Source organism: Arvicola amphibius, chromosome 8 (genome assembly GCF_903992535.2).
Source record: "Arvicola amphibius chromosome 8, mArvAmp1.2, whole genome shotgun sequence".
Taxonomy (NCBI): domain Eukaryota; kingdom Metazoa; phylum Chordata; class Mammalia; order Rodentia; family Cricetidae; genus Arvicola; species Arvicola amphibius.
In genome coordinates this window covers 29,472,713-29,487,731 of record NC_052054.1, presented here as the reverse complement: position 1 = coordinate 29,487,731, position 15,019 = coordinate 29,472,713, and the positions used below count along the sequence as shown (strand labels likewise).

General features: G+C 35.6%; 1 protein-coding gene across 1 annotated transcript in view; it reads right to left on the bottom strand.

Annotated features, from left to right (window-relative positions):
• Ahi1 (Abelson helper integration site 1) overlaps window positions 1-15,019 on the bottom strand; it is a 150,591-nt gene that overhangs the window by 77,312 nt on the left and 58,260 nt on the right. Inside the window, exons 16-17 of the mRNA XM_038339840.1 lie at window positions 11,520-11,719; window positions 3,844-3,870 (exon numbers count right to left, since the gene is read on the bottom strand). Coding sequence (XP_038195768.1) covers window positions 3,844-3,870; window positions 11,520-11,719 — 227 coding nt within the window. The remainder of the gene's footprint in view (window positions 1-3,843; window positions 3,871-11,519; window positions 11,720-15,019) is intronic.

Sequence of the window (15,019 nt, the reverse complement as noted above, 5' to 3'; positions counted from 1 at the left end):
AATCCTCCTCTAGAGAACAGGCTCTGCCCCTTCAGCCATTCTCTGATGGAGGACTTCCATTGGTTAATAAAGAAACTGCCTTGGCTTTTTGATAGGGCAGGATTTAGATAGGTGGAGTAGACAGAACAGAATGCTGGGAAAGAGGGAAGTTAGTCAGATGCCTCAAGCAGTCGCCATGACTCTCCTCTCTGAGATGGATGCAGGCTAGAATCTTCCGGGTAAGCCACTCCTCGTGGTGCTACACAGATTACTAAAATTTGGATAATCAAGATGTGAGAATTAGACAATAAGAGGCTGGAACTAATGGTCCAGGCAGTGTTTAAATGAATACAGTTTGTGTGTTGTTATTTCGGGGCATAATCTAGCCAGGCGGCCGGGAGCCCGGCGGGACAAAAAGCAGGCCTGCCCGCAGCTCATCACTACAATTCTCCATTCTAAAAGCTAATTTTGTTCACTATCAGTTATTATCTGAAATTACTTCATTCAGTTTGCCTTCATATATATATATATATATATGTTGTTAATGTTACATCCCAAGTACCTTGAAAAATATTGGTAGACTCTAAAATACTTGTATAAAGATCTGAGAAAGTGCTTGGTGGTGGTGGCATATACCTTTAATCTTAGCAATAGGGAGGCAGAGGCAGGTCAGTCTCTGAGTTTAAGGCCAGCCTGGTCTACTGAGTGAGTTCCAGGACAATCAGGGGTACATAGAGAAACCCTGTCTCACAAAAAACAAAACTCCAACAACAACGAAAAACAAAAAAAATGTAGAAAACAATCTGAGAGTTCAAAATTTTAATCATCAGACTGAGATTCGAAAAGAAGGAGACCCTTACTTTTATTAAGCACTTGGAGCAAGCTTACGCAGTACGGATATATAAGAGAAAGCATAAACGCGCTCTGCTCCTGAGGGTAATGACCAGTGACAAGGGTGAGAAGAGCACACAGTGCGGCCAGGAATGGTCCTTAAGAGAAATGGCACTAAGAAAACTGGAAAGCTATGCAACGAGGTGCAACTGAGCTTTCAAATCACATATAAAAAAATTAATTAAAAATAACCACATATCCAAATGTAATAACTAAAACTACAAAAATCCAAGAAAACAACAAAGAAGTAAATATATAAGACATAGGGCCAGGTAATAAAATTTTGTATATGCTACAAAAAAGATGGACAAAAGAAAGAAGATAAACTAAACTTCACAAAAATTAAAACATTTTTTTTCTTTTCAAAGGGTGGGAAGAACATACAAGTGGCATTAACATTTGTAGAAATTATATCTGAAAGACAGTTGCCATTATATATGTCTTCATGTATGTATGTATGTATGTATGTATGTATGTATGTATATGTATCTGCATGTATGAAGCACTACTAGAAGTAAATAATAAAAAGACAAAAATAAACGGGCAAATAATTTTAACAAACATTTCTTCAAAGCTCTCAGAAAAAAACATGCCTAAAATGTTCAACGTCATTAGATCAGGAAAAGGCAAGTCAAAAATCACTCCATTAATATCATGCCTCATACTCTAGAGCAAGGAAAATGAAAAGAATGCAAAGAATTCATGTACTGGTGAAGATGAGGAGAGACTAGAGTCCTCATGCCTTTCCTTGTCGGGTTCTAAAATTATTTATCCATTTTGGAAATGAGTTTGAGAATTCTTCAGAATGTTAAAAATAGTTATTATGTAATCCAAAAAACTATAAACTCCCAACTCAAATCCCAGAGAAATAAAAACAGGTTGACACCAAAATTTTTTCATACCAACACATGGCCACAGCAACATAGTCTTAGAGCTAAAATGTAGAAACAAGTTGAATGCCGATAAAGTGATGAGCAGGTGGGAAAATGCAACATACACATATATGGCAAAAAGAAGCACTGCAGATGCACTGTAGAAATGGGGGCATCATGGTGACCGTAAGTAAAGAAGCCAGTCATAAAAGGCCTCATATTAAAGCCAGGTATGGTGGCTCATGCCTTTAATCTAAGCACTTTGGAGACTGGGAGAGGAGGAGCACAATGAGCTTGAGGCCTGTCTAGGGGACATCAGGGCAGCGTGGATTACAGTGCTGTATAAAAACAAAAGGAAAGTCTCAACTCCTAACTGCAAAGACAACATATTATATGATTCCATTTAAGTGAAGTTTCCAACATGCAGAAACTATGGACAGCACTTTAATTGTTACCATGAGTCTATATGGATACATGTTATGTTTATAAATTGGAAAGGGCTGCTAACAGGCATTAGGTGTCTTTGGGGGGAGGACTTGCATAATGCTGAATATAATTAAAAACAGTGAACTCACACCCTTTTTGAAACTTATTATGATTTTGTATTATCATGTATAATGTATATAGGCACACATGCACCACAGTGTGCATGTGGAGGCCAGAGAACAGCTTTTTAGAGTTAGTTCTTTACATGGGTCCTGGGGAGCAAACTCAGGTCCTCAGACTTTTGTGGCCTGTGCCTTTATCCCCTGAGCCACCTTGCTTATTACATCTTGTTATGCCATGTTCAGTTGATGTCCGTGGGAGGTCTGCTTTTTTCTGAAGGAAAATAGGAAGAGTATATTTGGGGGGAGATAGGAGGTGGCACAGGCTGGGAGGAGTGGAAGAAAGGGTAACTGTCATCGGGATGTATTTTATGAGAGAAGAATAAATTTTAAAAAAGGGTATTAAGATGCGTGAATTATATCCCAATAAAAAGCTATTTAAAATCATGTAATAAAGGTATTAGTAATTTTAATCTTTCCTAATTTTTATTTCCAAATATATAATTATATTTTTGATGAATGTTGATTCTACATTTGTTACATGCTAGGGATACAAGATGAAGATGCTACCTATCACTCTCGGTGAGTTTTCAGATTAACAGAGGACATTCTCCTTAAATACTGGTTAAGTATATACAGAATATCTGACTCAACTGACATGCAGACAGCGTTAGAAGAGAAGGCTATGACATATATTGAGGTGGGGAGAGAGGGAGAAGGAGAGGTAGAGGTCAGGGCTAGTCAGAACAACTGCTACCAGTTTTATATATAACACACTTAAGAAGTTTTAGTAATCTTGGAGCTATAATCACTATAGCAATCACTGCTATCAGGAACAAGTTTCCTGAACATCTGCAGCCAAGTCAGAATAGAGCTTGTTCTCTTTTCCCCTCACCATCTTCCTTCCCCTTGTCTACATTCGATATCCGGTTGACTTGTGATAATTAGGTAAAATGTGATGGGTCCTGACTGATACTGAGCAGCTCAGTGGAAGGGTAAGCCTAGTACTTTTTGCCATGCCTGTCTTACCCCATGTTCCTGCTAGCTGGTGCAGATGCTCAGGCAACAAACTACTTTCTTCCTTTGTATGGCACTGCATGAAGATCTCTTCTAGTCACCCTAATTCTCTCCCTTCCGGATGTCTCATCTTTTACCATGTGACATATAATTCTATTTGGTAAATGACAGACTGTCTATTCAGATGGATTTGAGAGTGGCTGAGGAGGAGGGAAGGATGTAAACAACTATCATCGTGGCTACTGAACTGCCTAAAGGTTGTGTGTAAATGCGGGCTTGCTTGTAAAGGGTGCCTATTGTGTGCTGGATCTGTACTGAAATTAGATCCCGATTGCTAGGATTCTAAATCTTCAAAACTTTGAAGCTTCTGGGGTTCCAGCATTATAATTTTGGTAAATGGAAGTTCAATAAGAAAAGTATACATCGGGTCAATTTTTGTAGAAGCTGCCAAGTCTATAATGGTGCATTCCAATTCTCAAGTATAGCATGAAAGAAACTATAATTTTAAAGTTGTCTTCCTGGTGATAAAAACTACTTACTTTTGCAGCACAGGATCGTATCACCTCCTAAAAGAAATACAGTACAATAAAGAAGGATTCATAATTTTATTTAAATAAAGTATTGTCTCTTTTCAAAACATTGAGATGTCAATCTAATAACCAAAACGAGCATTTGAAAGTTTCTTTATCACCCCAGATTGTCACTCTGTATTCTTTCCAATGAGCTGCAAATAGTATGAATTCAAGAGACGTAATGACATTTTATAGTAAGACCAACCTGCCAGTGGCAAAGTCACTGACCTAAACTTTTGAGGGCCCAGTTCTGGTTGTCTCAGGAAAGATTCAGTCTCCTTAATAAGCCTGGCATAAATACCAAAATTCTGTCCTACCACAGAATTCAGCCAAAAATACAAACTGAACTTGCTAAAGTAAACAGTTATTACCATAAATGGAATCAATGCCCATATTTTCCAAATTAGCAATTTTAATCTGATAAAATCTCATAAATACTAAAGCTGATAAAGAATGGGGCAAGTAATTTTAAAAAGCAGAAAAGGGACAGTTTATAATTCACAGGATAAGGCCATAACTATCCACTTTAAAAAGAAAGTAGTAGAAATGAATGAATAATAAACAAGTTGAAAATTTCAGAGACAACAGATATATTCAACCCCAATTAGAATTAATCAACACTTATCATCAGCCTTGTATATTAAAACAAAAACAAACAAAAAACCAACAACAGGCCTCAAGTCTAGAATAAACAAATAAAGTAACAAACAAGCATAAAGGAAGAGCCCTGGGTTTTCCTTTCAGACCCCACGTTTGAAGGTGATGGTAATTCAGGGTCTACAGGAGAACTGGGAACCTAGCTTGAGTCCTGGCCTGAACCTCAGCTCCACTTTTGAGTTTACGTGCATTCCATTGCTCTCTAGGCTTCCTGGAGTCATCCTCTACTATCTACTATCCTCCAGTGTTTGAGGAGTAACTATGATAAAGCACGCAAAGCACTTAGAAAAGTACCAGAAACACATGACAACAAGGATTACTAATAATGAAATATTACTCATCATTAACTCTACAGAATGAATTGTTCTTGAAATAGAAAAAAATTAACCTTTCTCAATATGGAAATAAATAATTTTAAAGTCATTCCATTCTTACTTCTGTGGTTCTACTTGGCAAGCATCTCTGTGACCATTAAGCTAGGCTCAAGTTACTGTGAAAACTGGGGCAGTCTTGAGTGGTCCAGCAGATAGAGAGATAGGTCTGCCTGTCATCTGAGGATGTTTTTTTGTAGGTTCAGGTCTACAGATCAATTACTTGTTAAACTGGTTAATCCTAACAGGTACCCAAAGTTCCGAGCAACTGTGGTTGTAGTCACGAAGGCAAATCTCTGAATCTAAAAGTTAATAATGAGTGAATCCCTGAGAAGCCTCGCCTGAGCTGTAGAATGCCTTTTAGGTATTACTGTGGGAGCAGCTGTCAGGTCTGCAAACTTTGAAACAAATAATTTATATGATGACTGAATGACAATGCTCTAAGGATCAGATTATCGCCTACTTCTATGTCCTTTCCTAATGAATGAACACCTATTAAATGCCTGCTGAGATAAATTTATTGTGTAGTTTAAATATATACAAATAATATTTTAAACCCAAGTTCTATTAGAAAATATTCCTAGTTTAGTTTTTTTCAAAGGCTATGTTGAGCTATTTATCTTCTATAGCTAGAGGGATCTATAGTGAAAATGATATTTGGAATCTACTAAGATATAGTTACAAGAAACATGATAAAAGACATTCTGACAAAAAGTAGGAAATCCCACCAACCTAAATGCTTGTAAAACACAAAAAGAACGAAGGTACCATAGGCTAAGAATACATCTTAGCTTTTTCTTATACATACTACTTTATGTACAGACTGAAAGAAAATGGATCATACAAAAGTTGGGGATAAAAACAAAAGTTTAGTAAAATATCTGGGCAGGAAAAATAATGTTTTCTTTTTTTTAAGCCATAGACACTGGACAAAGATTTATTTCCAAAGGCAGCTTTTGTATTAACCCAAGACATACACATTCTGTAATTTAAAAGGGAACTATGTGCTCAAAGCCGAACAACTAAAAACATAAATTTTCTTTCATAAAATTACTATTTCTCCTGTCTTGGATTTAATTTCTTAAAAATATTTTTGACATTATTTTTCTTTTACACTTGTTTAACTTTCGTTTCCATTATCTGAAGATATAAAATGATATCAGAAAGCATGCCATAAGGGCTAGGTATGACTTCAAGATGTCTGTTTTCAGACTGAGAGATTAGAAGAGAGTGTCACTATGTCTAGTGCTTACTGGTTCTTGTGTCTACAAAACCTTGTCACACAGACAAGGGCTCCTTTTATTTTATTTTCTTCTACTGGAGATGTATTTTTCTCTAAATTTTAAAGAGTAACATATCTACTATAATTCCGTTTACTATGTGGAACACATCAGATTGGTTATATTAAAAACGCTAAAAATATGTAAGGACCAAAACACTGAAACAAATAACTTAAAGTTATATGTTCTTAATTTTAACTGAGTAACACAAAAAAGACAGAAACAAATACAACCACCCTCTACCCTACTTTCTGACTAAATCTAAACCCAGGGAAGAGTGTGCTCTGCACCCTGTATACCTCCTGCAGAAGGAGAAAGGGAGCAGCATGGCAAGGACTAAGGCTTGCAGTACCATTCCGGGCACGTTTGGTTTAAAAGTGGTCAAGAAGAGCACTAAGGGAGGAGGGAGGGGATAATAGGTTTGTTGCCAACTGAAGAGGAAACAACAGCCCATGAGCAAGGCTGCTTAGTTGGCCTTCAAGGAGCCCAAGGTTAACATTATCTAAAGGACAAAGGTCAAAGAGGCTAGTATTCTTCAGAATGTTTAAGCTTCTTAATCCGTCCTAACACTTTTTTTGGAAAAAAAAAAGAGAGAGAGAGAGCCTAGGGAGCTACGCTAACAGTACACCTCGTGAACAAAGCCCCCTCCCTGTCCCCATTTTACCTATTTTCCTGGGGATAGCTGGTTCCTTGGCATGTAAGGGTAAGGAAGAAACTTCAAAATATGGTTATGAAATATTGATTTCTACTTGTAAGTTACAAGTTTTTTCTTTTATCATTTCTTTGAGGTTTTACTATTTTCCTTTAATGTTAAATGTGTGTGTGTTCTTATAAGCTAATGAGATTTTCTTTAATACATCTTAACATTTTTCCATGTTGGCGTTGTACACATATATGTGTACGTATCATGTTATATATTACACATATATGCATTTATACTTATTAAACAGAAATCTATAATTTATTTATATCTGGGGACAATTACTAATTTCAAGACTAGCAAGTCTTTCATCCATTTGCATAAGAGAAATACTTGCAGCATACAATCCTAGGATTGAGGTGTGTGTGGTGAGGTGATGCATACTGAATCCTGGGATGGACATTGTAAGCTAGTGCTCTGCCACTGAACTTCATGCTCATCTCCCTAGATATTAACTGCTTATTTAACTTCTTGGTCAGTAAAGTTCTATTTGCATATGTAACCTAACATGTATGTTCTTCAGTTAACTTATGCTATGTTTCCTAAAATTATAATTCCTTTTCCCTTCTGGTATATTTAGTTTTATGAATTTGCACCACAATATTTATATTATGTCAGCTTAAATATGTATTTGAATATCTGTCAAGACAAGAACTGTCTTAATTATTATCTCTTCTTTTACCTGGCTTATCTGGAGTAGCTGAAAATACTACTTGGCAGGTTGCTATCATTTATATATACATGGTTTGCCTCTTGAAACCACTTATCAATAATATACATAATTATTTCATACACATACTTCTGTTCTTATCAACAGTAACAACTGCCACTATTATACTATATCTTAGACAACTCAGAAAGACTTGCATTCAGGATCTCATTGAATCTTAGAAATTTAGTTAAGGTGAGGTATATTAGAACCCTAACGTTCAGGGAGGAAGATTAGGCTTACTTGATGCACTCGAGAGTCACAAAGCAGGCATGGTTAGTCTAAGCCCTTGGCCCGAGAGGTACCCACCGCTCCTTTACATGCATTTTTAGCATGCTGCTGAAAACAGTCCCCCACTTTTCTTAGTAAATGGGTATTTTAAGTGTCAACTTTTCTCCTACCATTTGCAATGCAGAGATTTTTAAAAATTTGTCTTTGAAATTCCTTTATTTTTATTTTATCCAGGGTGTCTTTTAAAATGAAATTCTCAGACCACCTTTGGACATCATTAATAAATATTCTGATTTATTCTATTTAATAAAACACAATCTAAGTTGCTGTTTCTGATGTTTTGCCTATATTGCTCTTTTCTTGTTAATATGCACAGTCGTAAATATAAGTGTGTGTGTGTGTGTGTGTGTGTGTGTGTGTGTGTGTGTGGCATATGCACTTTTGTAGGCAGATGTGTATATCTGGAGATCAGAGAGAGGTAATGTCAGATTTCTGCTTCTATTGCTCTTCACCTTATTTTTGAGACAGGGTCTCTACTGAACTTGAAACTCAGTGACTGGTTGGCTAGCTGGCTAGTGAGCTCTATGGAGCCTGTGGTCTCTGCCTGCTCAGTGCTGGGATTACAGACACACACCACCATGAATGGCAGCTTTAATGTGGGTGTTGAGGAACTGAACTTATGTCCTCATGATTGTGCAGTAAGCACTTTATCCACTGACTCGTCTCCCCAGTCTTGAAATTCACAGCATCCATTATATGGCACTCTTGCTTTAAATGAGATTACCCTTTCTCCATGAATGCCAATCTACTTTTACATTCTCATTTCAGTCTGTCCAGAAGGTTGTATGCAGCTCCATACATGAGTTCACTCAGAATATCAACAGAAGTTAGGGAGCTGGTAATGGTTTGGGGAAGAAAGGGATCTTTCAAGGAAGGGGAAATACAGTGTTATAGTGGGGTAACATAGAAATCATAAAAAGGGGAGTTAAGTGGGGTGGGAAATGGGAGGACAAGGATGAGGGGCAGCATGGGAAGGGATAACTAAGGACTTTTAGAAGGTCACATAGAAGCCTAGTACTGTAGTAGCTTCCTAAAATATATACATATATATCAATGGAGTTTAGATAAAGTTACTATAAAATGTGGGTAGCAATACAATACCCCAACAGACATCATAACATTCCAAATAAAGTTTTCAGTCCCAAGAGTAAGTTACATTTTTTGAATAATAACCCAAACTTATTTCTAGTGGACTGACATTATGTCATTCAACTTAACGCAAATGGATCTGGTATCTCTCTGTCTAGTTTTTTATTGACTTAAAGGGCAATTTATCCTGACATACTTAACATTATTGACTATTTTTGTTTTCCATTAAAGTCTCTATAATTTTGGGGGCAGTACTTTCCTCTGCTTCATCTTTAATGACTTCTTGGCCTTATGCAATAGTTTACATACAAAATTATCCTATGTCATTTAGCACAGCAGAAGCTCACCAGCCACATACACAAAAATTAGTTATTATAGCTTTTTATGTAGGAATTCTTTTAAAATAAGGAATTTTTGCACTATTTATGTTGAAAAATCTACGAAACCTGTCTATTGAATACAAATAATTAATAGCTGCTTTGTTTATAAAATAAGGGTACCAACCACTACAGTGCCAATGTTACATATCTGCTATAATAAGAGTCAACATGAGCACTTTACAGTGTATTATTAAGAGAATAGGAAGGTAAAGAGTTAGGGAAAATGTCAAAATGGTGAACCTGGAAAGATAATTAAGCGTATTGATTTATCCCCTAAAGCGGAATACAAAAAAGAAAACAGATTCTCTACAGAAGGGAGTGTAGAAATATATGATGTGGAAATGATGGGAGAAAATGTAGATTATTGAATCTACCTTTATTCAAAAAACAACTATTAATCTCAAAATATTTTACATTGGTATGGATTTTATTTATTGATACAAATTTAAGATCAACTTTGTTATGCTGTATGTATATTTCTATGCTTGTTTAAGGTATGATGTTTATGCAGCTCATTTAAAAATGTAATATATAATTAAAAATACAGATTAATAGTCATCTATAATATCCACTTATAGCCACATTAGTTAGGTTTTTAGGTACACAAAGATATATTTCAATTAGAGAGGTAATCATAAAACATTTCAAAGACCTATATAATATGGCATTTAAAATATTTTAAGAACTTAGACTTTTCTCAACAGTGATATATGTCTGTTCCTGGCAGCACCAATTACTTCAAAGAGGATAATAAGACATCGAAGAAGCTCATTATGGAGTTTGCCTTTTAGTGTGGCAAGGCTAGCCATTTGGGCAAGAAACTGTTCTTGCTTGGACTGCTTGACATTATGTGGTATAACTGGACATGCTGGACCCACAGGAAAAGGACTGCTAAACTTTGCCAAGCAAGATAGGGATGGGTTCTTTAGGTTCCTGATTCACAGAAGAAACTATCAGACATTCTCAGGACACAGAGGAAAGCAATTGAAAATCCTTGCCAATATAGGTGGGAACATCCTTCAAATTTCCTACTTCATTGAAAAGTTTGACAGATACTCTAGCCTTTAGGCTGAAAATGGATGCCCCAACGTTACAGAAGAAGTTGGGTTCTGACTGTCTAGGCAGCCAGATGTCGCTGTCATTTTTAGAGTTTTTCCCTCAACCATCTACTTATACTGAGTTGTGAAAATCAGCTGAGTAGACCCAGGATATAAATATGCTAAAAAACAATCAGAGGTGCCTTCAAGGAGAGTAAACAGTGAAGACAAGTTGATGTATGACTTTCTTATATGCTATGGACTGAACCAAACTAACTGTTCTCAACAGAGAGTGCCCTGACCAGCACCTGGAAACTTGCCAAAAATGAAAAATGATAGACTAAGCCAGGTATATTTAGGCATACAGCCTGGCAATTAATGCTCTAATAAGCCTGTTAGATGACTCTGCTATACATTGAAGCTCAAGAAACACTGAAACCTAAGCTTTTAGCAAGATATTACAAGGATTTGAATGCATGGACAGAAATATCTTGTTTAAGTATTATCTGTTCTCTTATGAATTAATTTCACAGTGGTTCTCAACCTGTGACCCCCTCAATAAACCTTCCTCTAAAATATTTACATTATAATTCATAACAGTAGCAAAATTATAAGTATGGAGTAGCAATATAATTTTATGGTTGATAGGTCACCACAACATGAGGAACTGTATTAAAAGTTTGCAGCATTAGGAAGGTTGAGAACCACTTCTCTAGAAGTTTTGGCAAGGAGAATTCATAGGACGAGTGTCTAAACCTAACAGCCCTACCCTCGATGATCCTATTATGCAGAGCTCACATGGTTGTTTCTCTTCCTTTCCTAAGAAATCAAATTGTATGTGTGTGACAAGTGCTAGGTATGATTCTTTGTTTCAGAATCCTTCCTTATTATGTCTTGACCCTGGTCCTCTAAAGAAATGTCAAGTCCTCATAGCATGATGAGTTGACCTAACTTAAATTTGCATGCTGTAAATAACAGCTTCCTAACTACTACTTGGAAAGAACTACATAAGAATTAAAAAAAAAACTTTTAAGAAATTTAAAAAAATTAACTACCTGCATGGCAAAGGAAATTGTTTTAAATTTTCAACTACCACAAACAAACAAACAAACAAATAAAATAAACATACTGTGACAGTTTCGAGTCTCTGCTTCACAAGTTGAATCTTTCTTGATGAATGATGTTCAGTGTTGACAGATTCATCAATTTGAAAAGAGCCTTGAGGGGGCAGTTTAGGACAGGTGCATAAAGCATCCTGACTTTGATGGATGCCAGGCAATGGGAGTGTCCCATTATAGCGTTTGAACATTTCAGCCTCTTGCTGGGCTACTAAAAAGAAAAAAGAACCTAAAATTAGCAAAAAGATAATCAAATATTTAAGCCATGAAATGATAACATTTAACAAACAGCCAGAAACTGAACAGTACATTTTAATTGCTAGGTGTAAAGAATGGCAAGATAAAAATTTGTAGACAATATGAAATCAAGGAAAATTTATAATTTCATGTCAAGTAATTTTATAATTGATCTTTGAAGGTAAGCCAAATTGAGATATAAGCCTAATATATACTTACATACAGACATATATATTTCAAATATTTACTAATGATGCAAAATGATACAAGCAATCACTCACAAATACATAGGCCTAAACCATTTTTATCTCTTCCAATTTTATACATATATCTATGTAAAATATCAAAATGTAAGTATAGTTTAAATTTTTGTCAATTTAAATATAAAAGGTTTCAAATTTTTATAACATAATTACCATTTTAAATGTTTTATAATACGTAAGAATTATAATTCTAAAACACTCTTCTGTCACTAAATATTTATGATGTTTTGTCTTTTCATGTCGTAGATATTGAATGAAAACTTACTTTCATAGTTGGCTTTATTTTTGAACATAACTTTTGTCTTGGATTAAATCTCTAGATTGAGACAGAGGCCTGAGTGGTGGGTATTTTTTTGAGAATAGTGGTCAACTATAATATCCAGTGATGAGAGGAAGATCTTCTTCTTCACTGCACTATGGTAACTATGGTAACCAGTGATGGGAGGAACATCTTAACTGCACTATAACTAGGTTACTATGGTGACCAGTGATGAGAGGAAGATCTTAATTGCACTATGGTAACTATGGTGACCAGTGATGAGAGGAAGATCTTAATTGCACTATGGTAACTATGGTAACCAGTGATGAGAGGAAGATCTTAATTGCACTATGGTAACTATGGTAACCAGTGATGAGAGGAACATCTTCACTGCTCTTTAGGGTTCATAAAATGCACTCAAATACACTATCTTAGTTGACTGGATAAATAAATCTGAAAAAAAATTAACTCAAAGGAGAAAAATACATTATCATTTAAAAACTATTTTCTTAATTATACAATACTGAAATGGAGGGCTTTCTAAAAATGACATGAAAGGAAAGAAATCAAAACATTAAATCAATGGACAAGCGATTATATACCGTATACTCTTAAAATTAAAAAAAATTACAAACAGAAACATGAGGTGGTATGTGTGTGTTCACATCTGCGTGAATGTTTCAGAAATAGATTTATTATATTTCATAGATTATCCATTATAGGGTTATGTGAGTCATAAAAAGTTAGGAAATATCAATATTATTATGAAAAAATAAGATCAACTTTGTTTCATAACCACTTAAATCTTCTGACAAATAAAGTCCTACAAGGCTAGAAATTAAAAAGCAAATGACAGGTAATAAGTTTTTATCTTTCGGGATAAAAATGGAATAAAGGGAACTTGAAATCACTAAATAATGAACAAAACATATGAGGGAAAAATGAACAGATTTCTTTGCAAGAAATATTATTCTATGTAATATAAGACAGGAGAGAAAACAAAGGCACCTAAGGAACAAAATTTAGGAAGGCATTGACTCCTTAATAGTAGGCCTGTATCTCTGAAAAAATATCTGCATGAAATAAAAACAAACACAAAAGCAAAAAATACTCATAAACCACAAGAGCTAGGAACTGACTTCAGTCAGGTTGCAGAACATGACATTAGCTGTTTTCATAATGGTAAACAGATCAACAGAACAGAGAACCCATCACACAGACAAGGAGTGAAGGTGACTGTGAAGGACAAACTTCCATCAAATGGCACCGGGAAAGTTGGACACTTGTATGTGAAAAGAATGAACTTTGACCCATACTTCATGCCATGTATTAAAATTAGAATGAAGCACAGATGCAAGCAGAAAACATAGTTATGAAAGTTATAGAATGAAACACAGAAAAATCAATCTGGAGCTTTCAGTAAAGCAAAAAATTTCTTAGATACAGAACTAAATCCACGAAAGAACAAACTGATAATCTGTACTTCAAATTGTCATCAAACTTCTGCTGATCAAGGGTGTAAAGTAAATAGAAGACAGGACAAACACTGGGAGGAATATCTAAATCATATGCCAGAGCATTTGCATGGAGAACTCTCAAACCAAAATGAAAAGGAAAAGAAAGAAAAGAAGCCAACTTAAACAAAACAAAACATGGTCACCAATGTAAACGGATCCTGAAGAAGCTCCAAAGATGGCAGACAAGCACCTTAGAAAGCAGTCAAACATCGCCAGGTAGCAGGGATGCACAGATCAGAACTAGGGCATAGCAGCAAGCCTGTCTGTCAGAATGGCTAAAATGACAAAGACCTGCCATGTCAGATTTGGCAAGGATCTGAAGAAGCTGGAACACTTCAAGGGGAAATGTGATGTTTGCTTTTCAGTGAGACTGTCTCTGTATAGTGGAGGCTGGCTTCGAACTCACTACCTGCCTGTCTCCCATCTCCTGAGTAATGAGATTACAGGTGTACACTGCCATGCCTAATGGCTTAAGAAAATGCATCTGCAATATGATTCTGACCTTTCATTTTTAGGAACTTACATGAGGAAATTTTGGAAAGAATTTTCCAAAATAAGAACTTATAAATGCAGTAGCTTTCTTCATAGTGGCTAAAAGCTGCACATAAGCAGAAGAGCATCAATAGACAACAGATGCACAGACTGTGGTGACTCTCTAGAATGGAGCAATAGCAGGCAATTAAAAGTATGAGCTACTGATAAATGATAAAACATAAATGAAATTCAAAATAAGTAAGAATGAAAAAGCCAGACTTAAAAGAATTCAAGGTATATACAGCATTGTTTATTAAAAAACAATTCTGGAACATGGAAACCAACCCAGAGTACTTTCAAGGAATGAGAAGAGGAGGAAAGCAATTAAAATGGGGTAGAAAGCAACTCAAGAACGGTAGGTATGCTCATTGTTTTGATTTGAGGTGATGGTCTTGCAAGTACATAAATTATAAAAGCACATATTTAAGATCCAGACAGTATATTGTATGTAAATGATCCCAATAAAGCTGTACACACACACATGCACACACACACACGGCAAATGGCACAACAAAGATGAAAGTGGGTAACTGCTTTTGATATGTGGACAGGACCCACAACAATCAGGTTAAAATGAATAATCTAATAGGAAAACAAAGAACTATAGAACATTGCAAAAGAAGAACTATGTAGCAAACAGCTGACAAAGAAAAAAAAACAGTAGTAAAAATGTAAATAAAATATGCCTTTTCCCCTGTCTA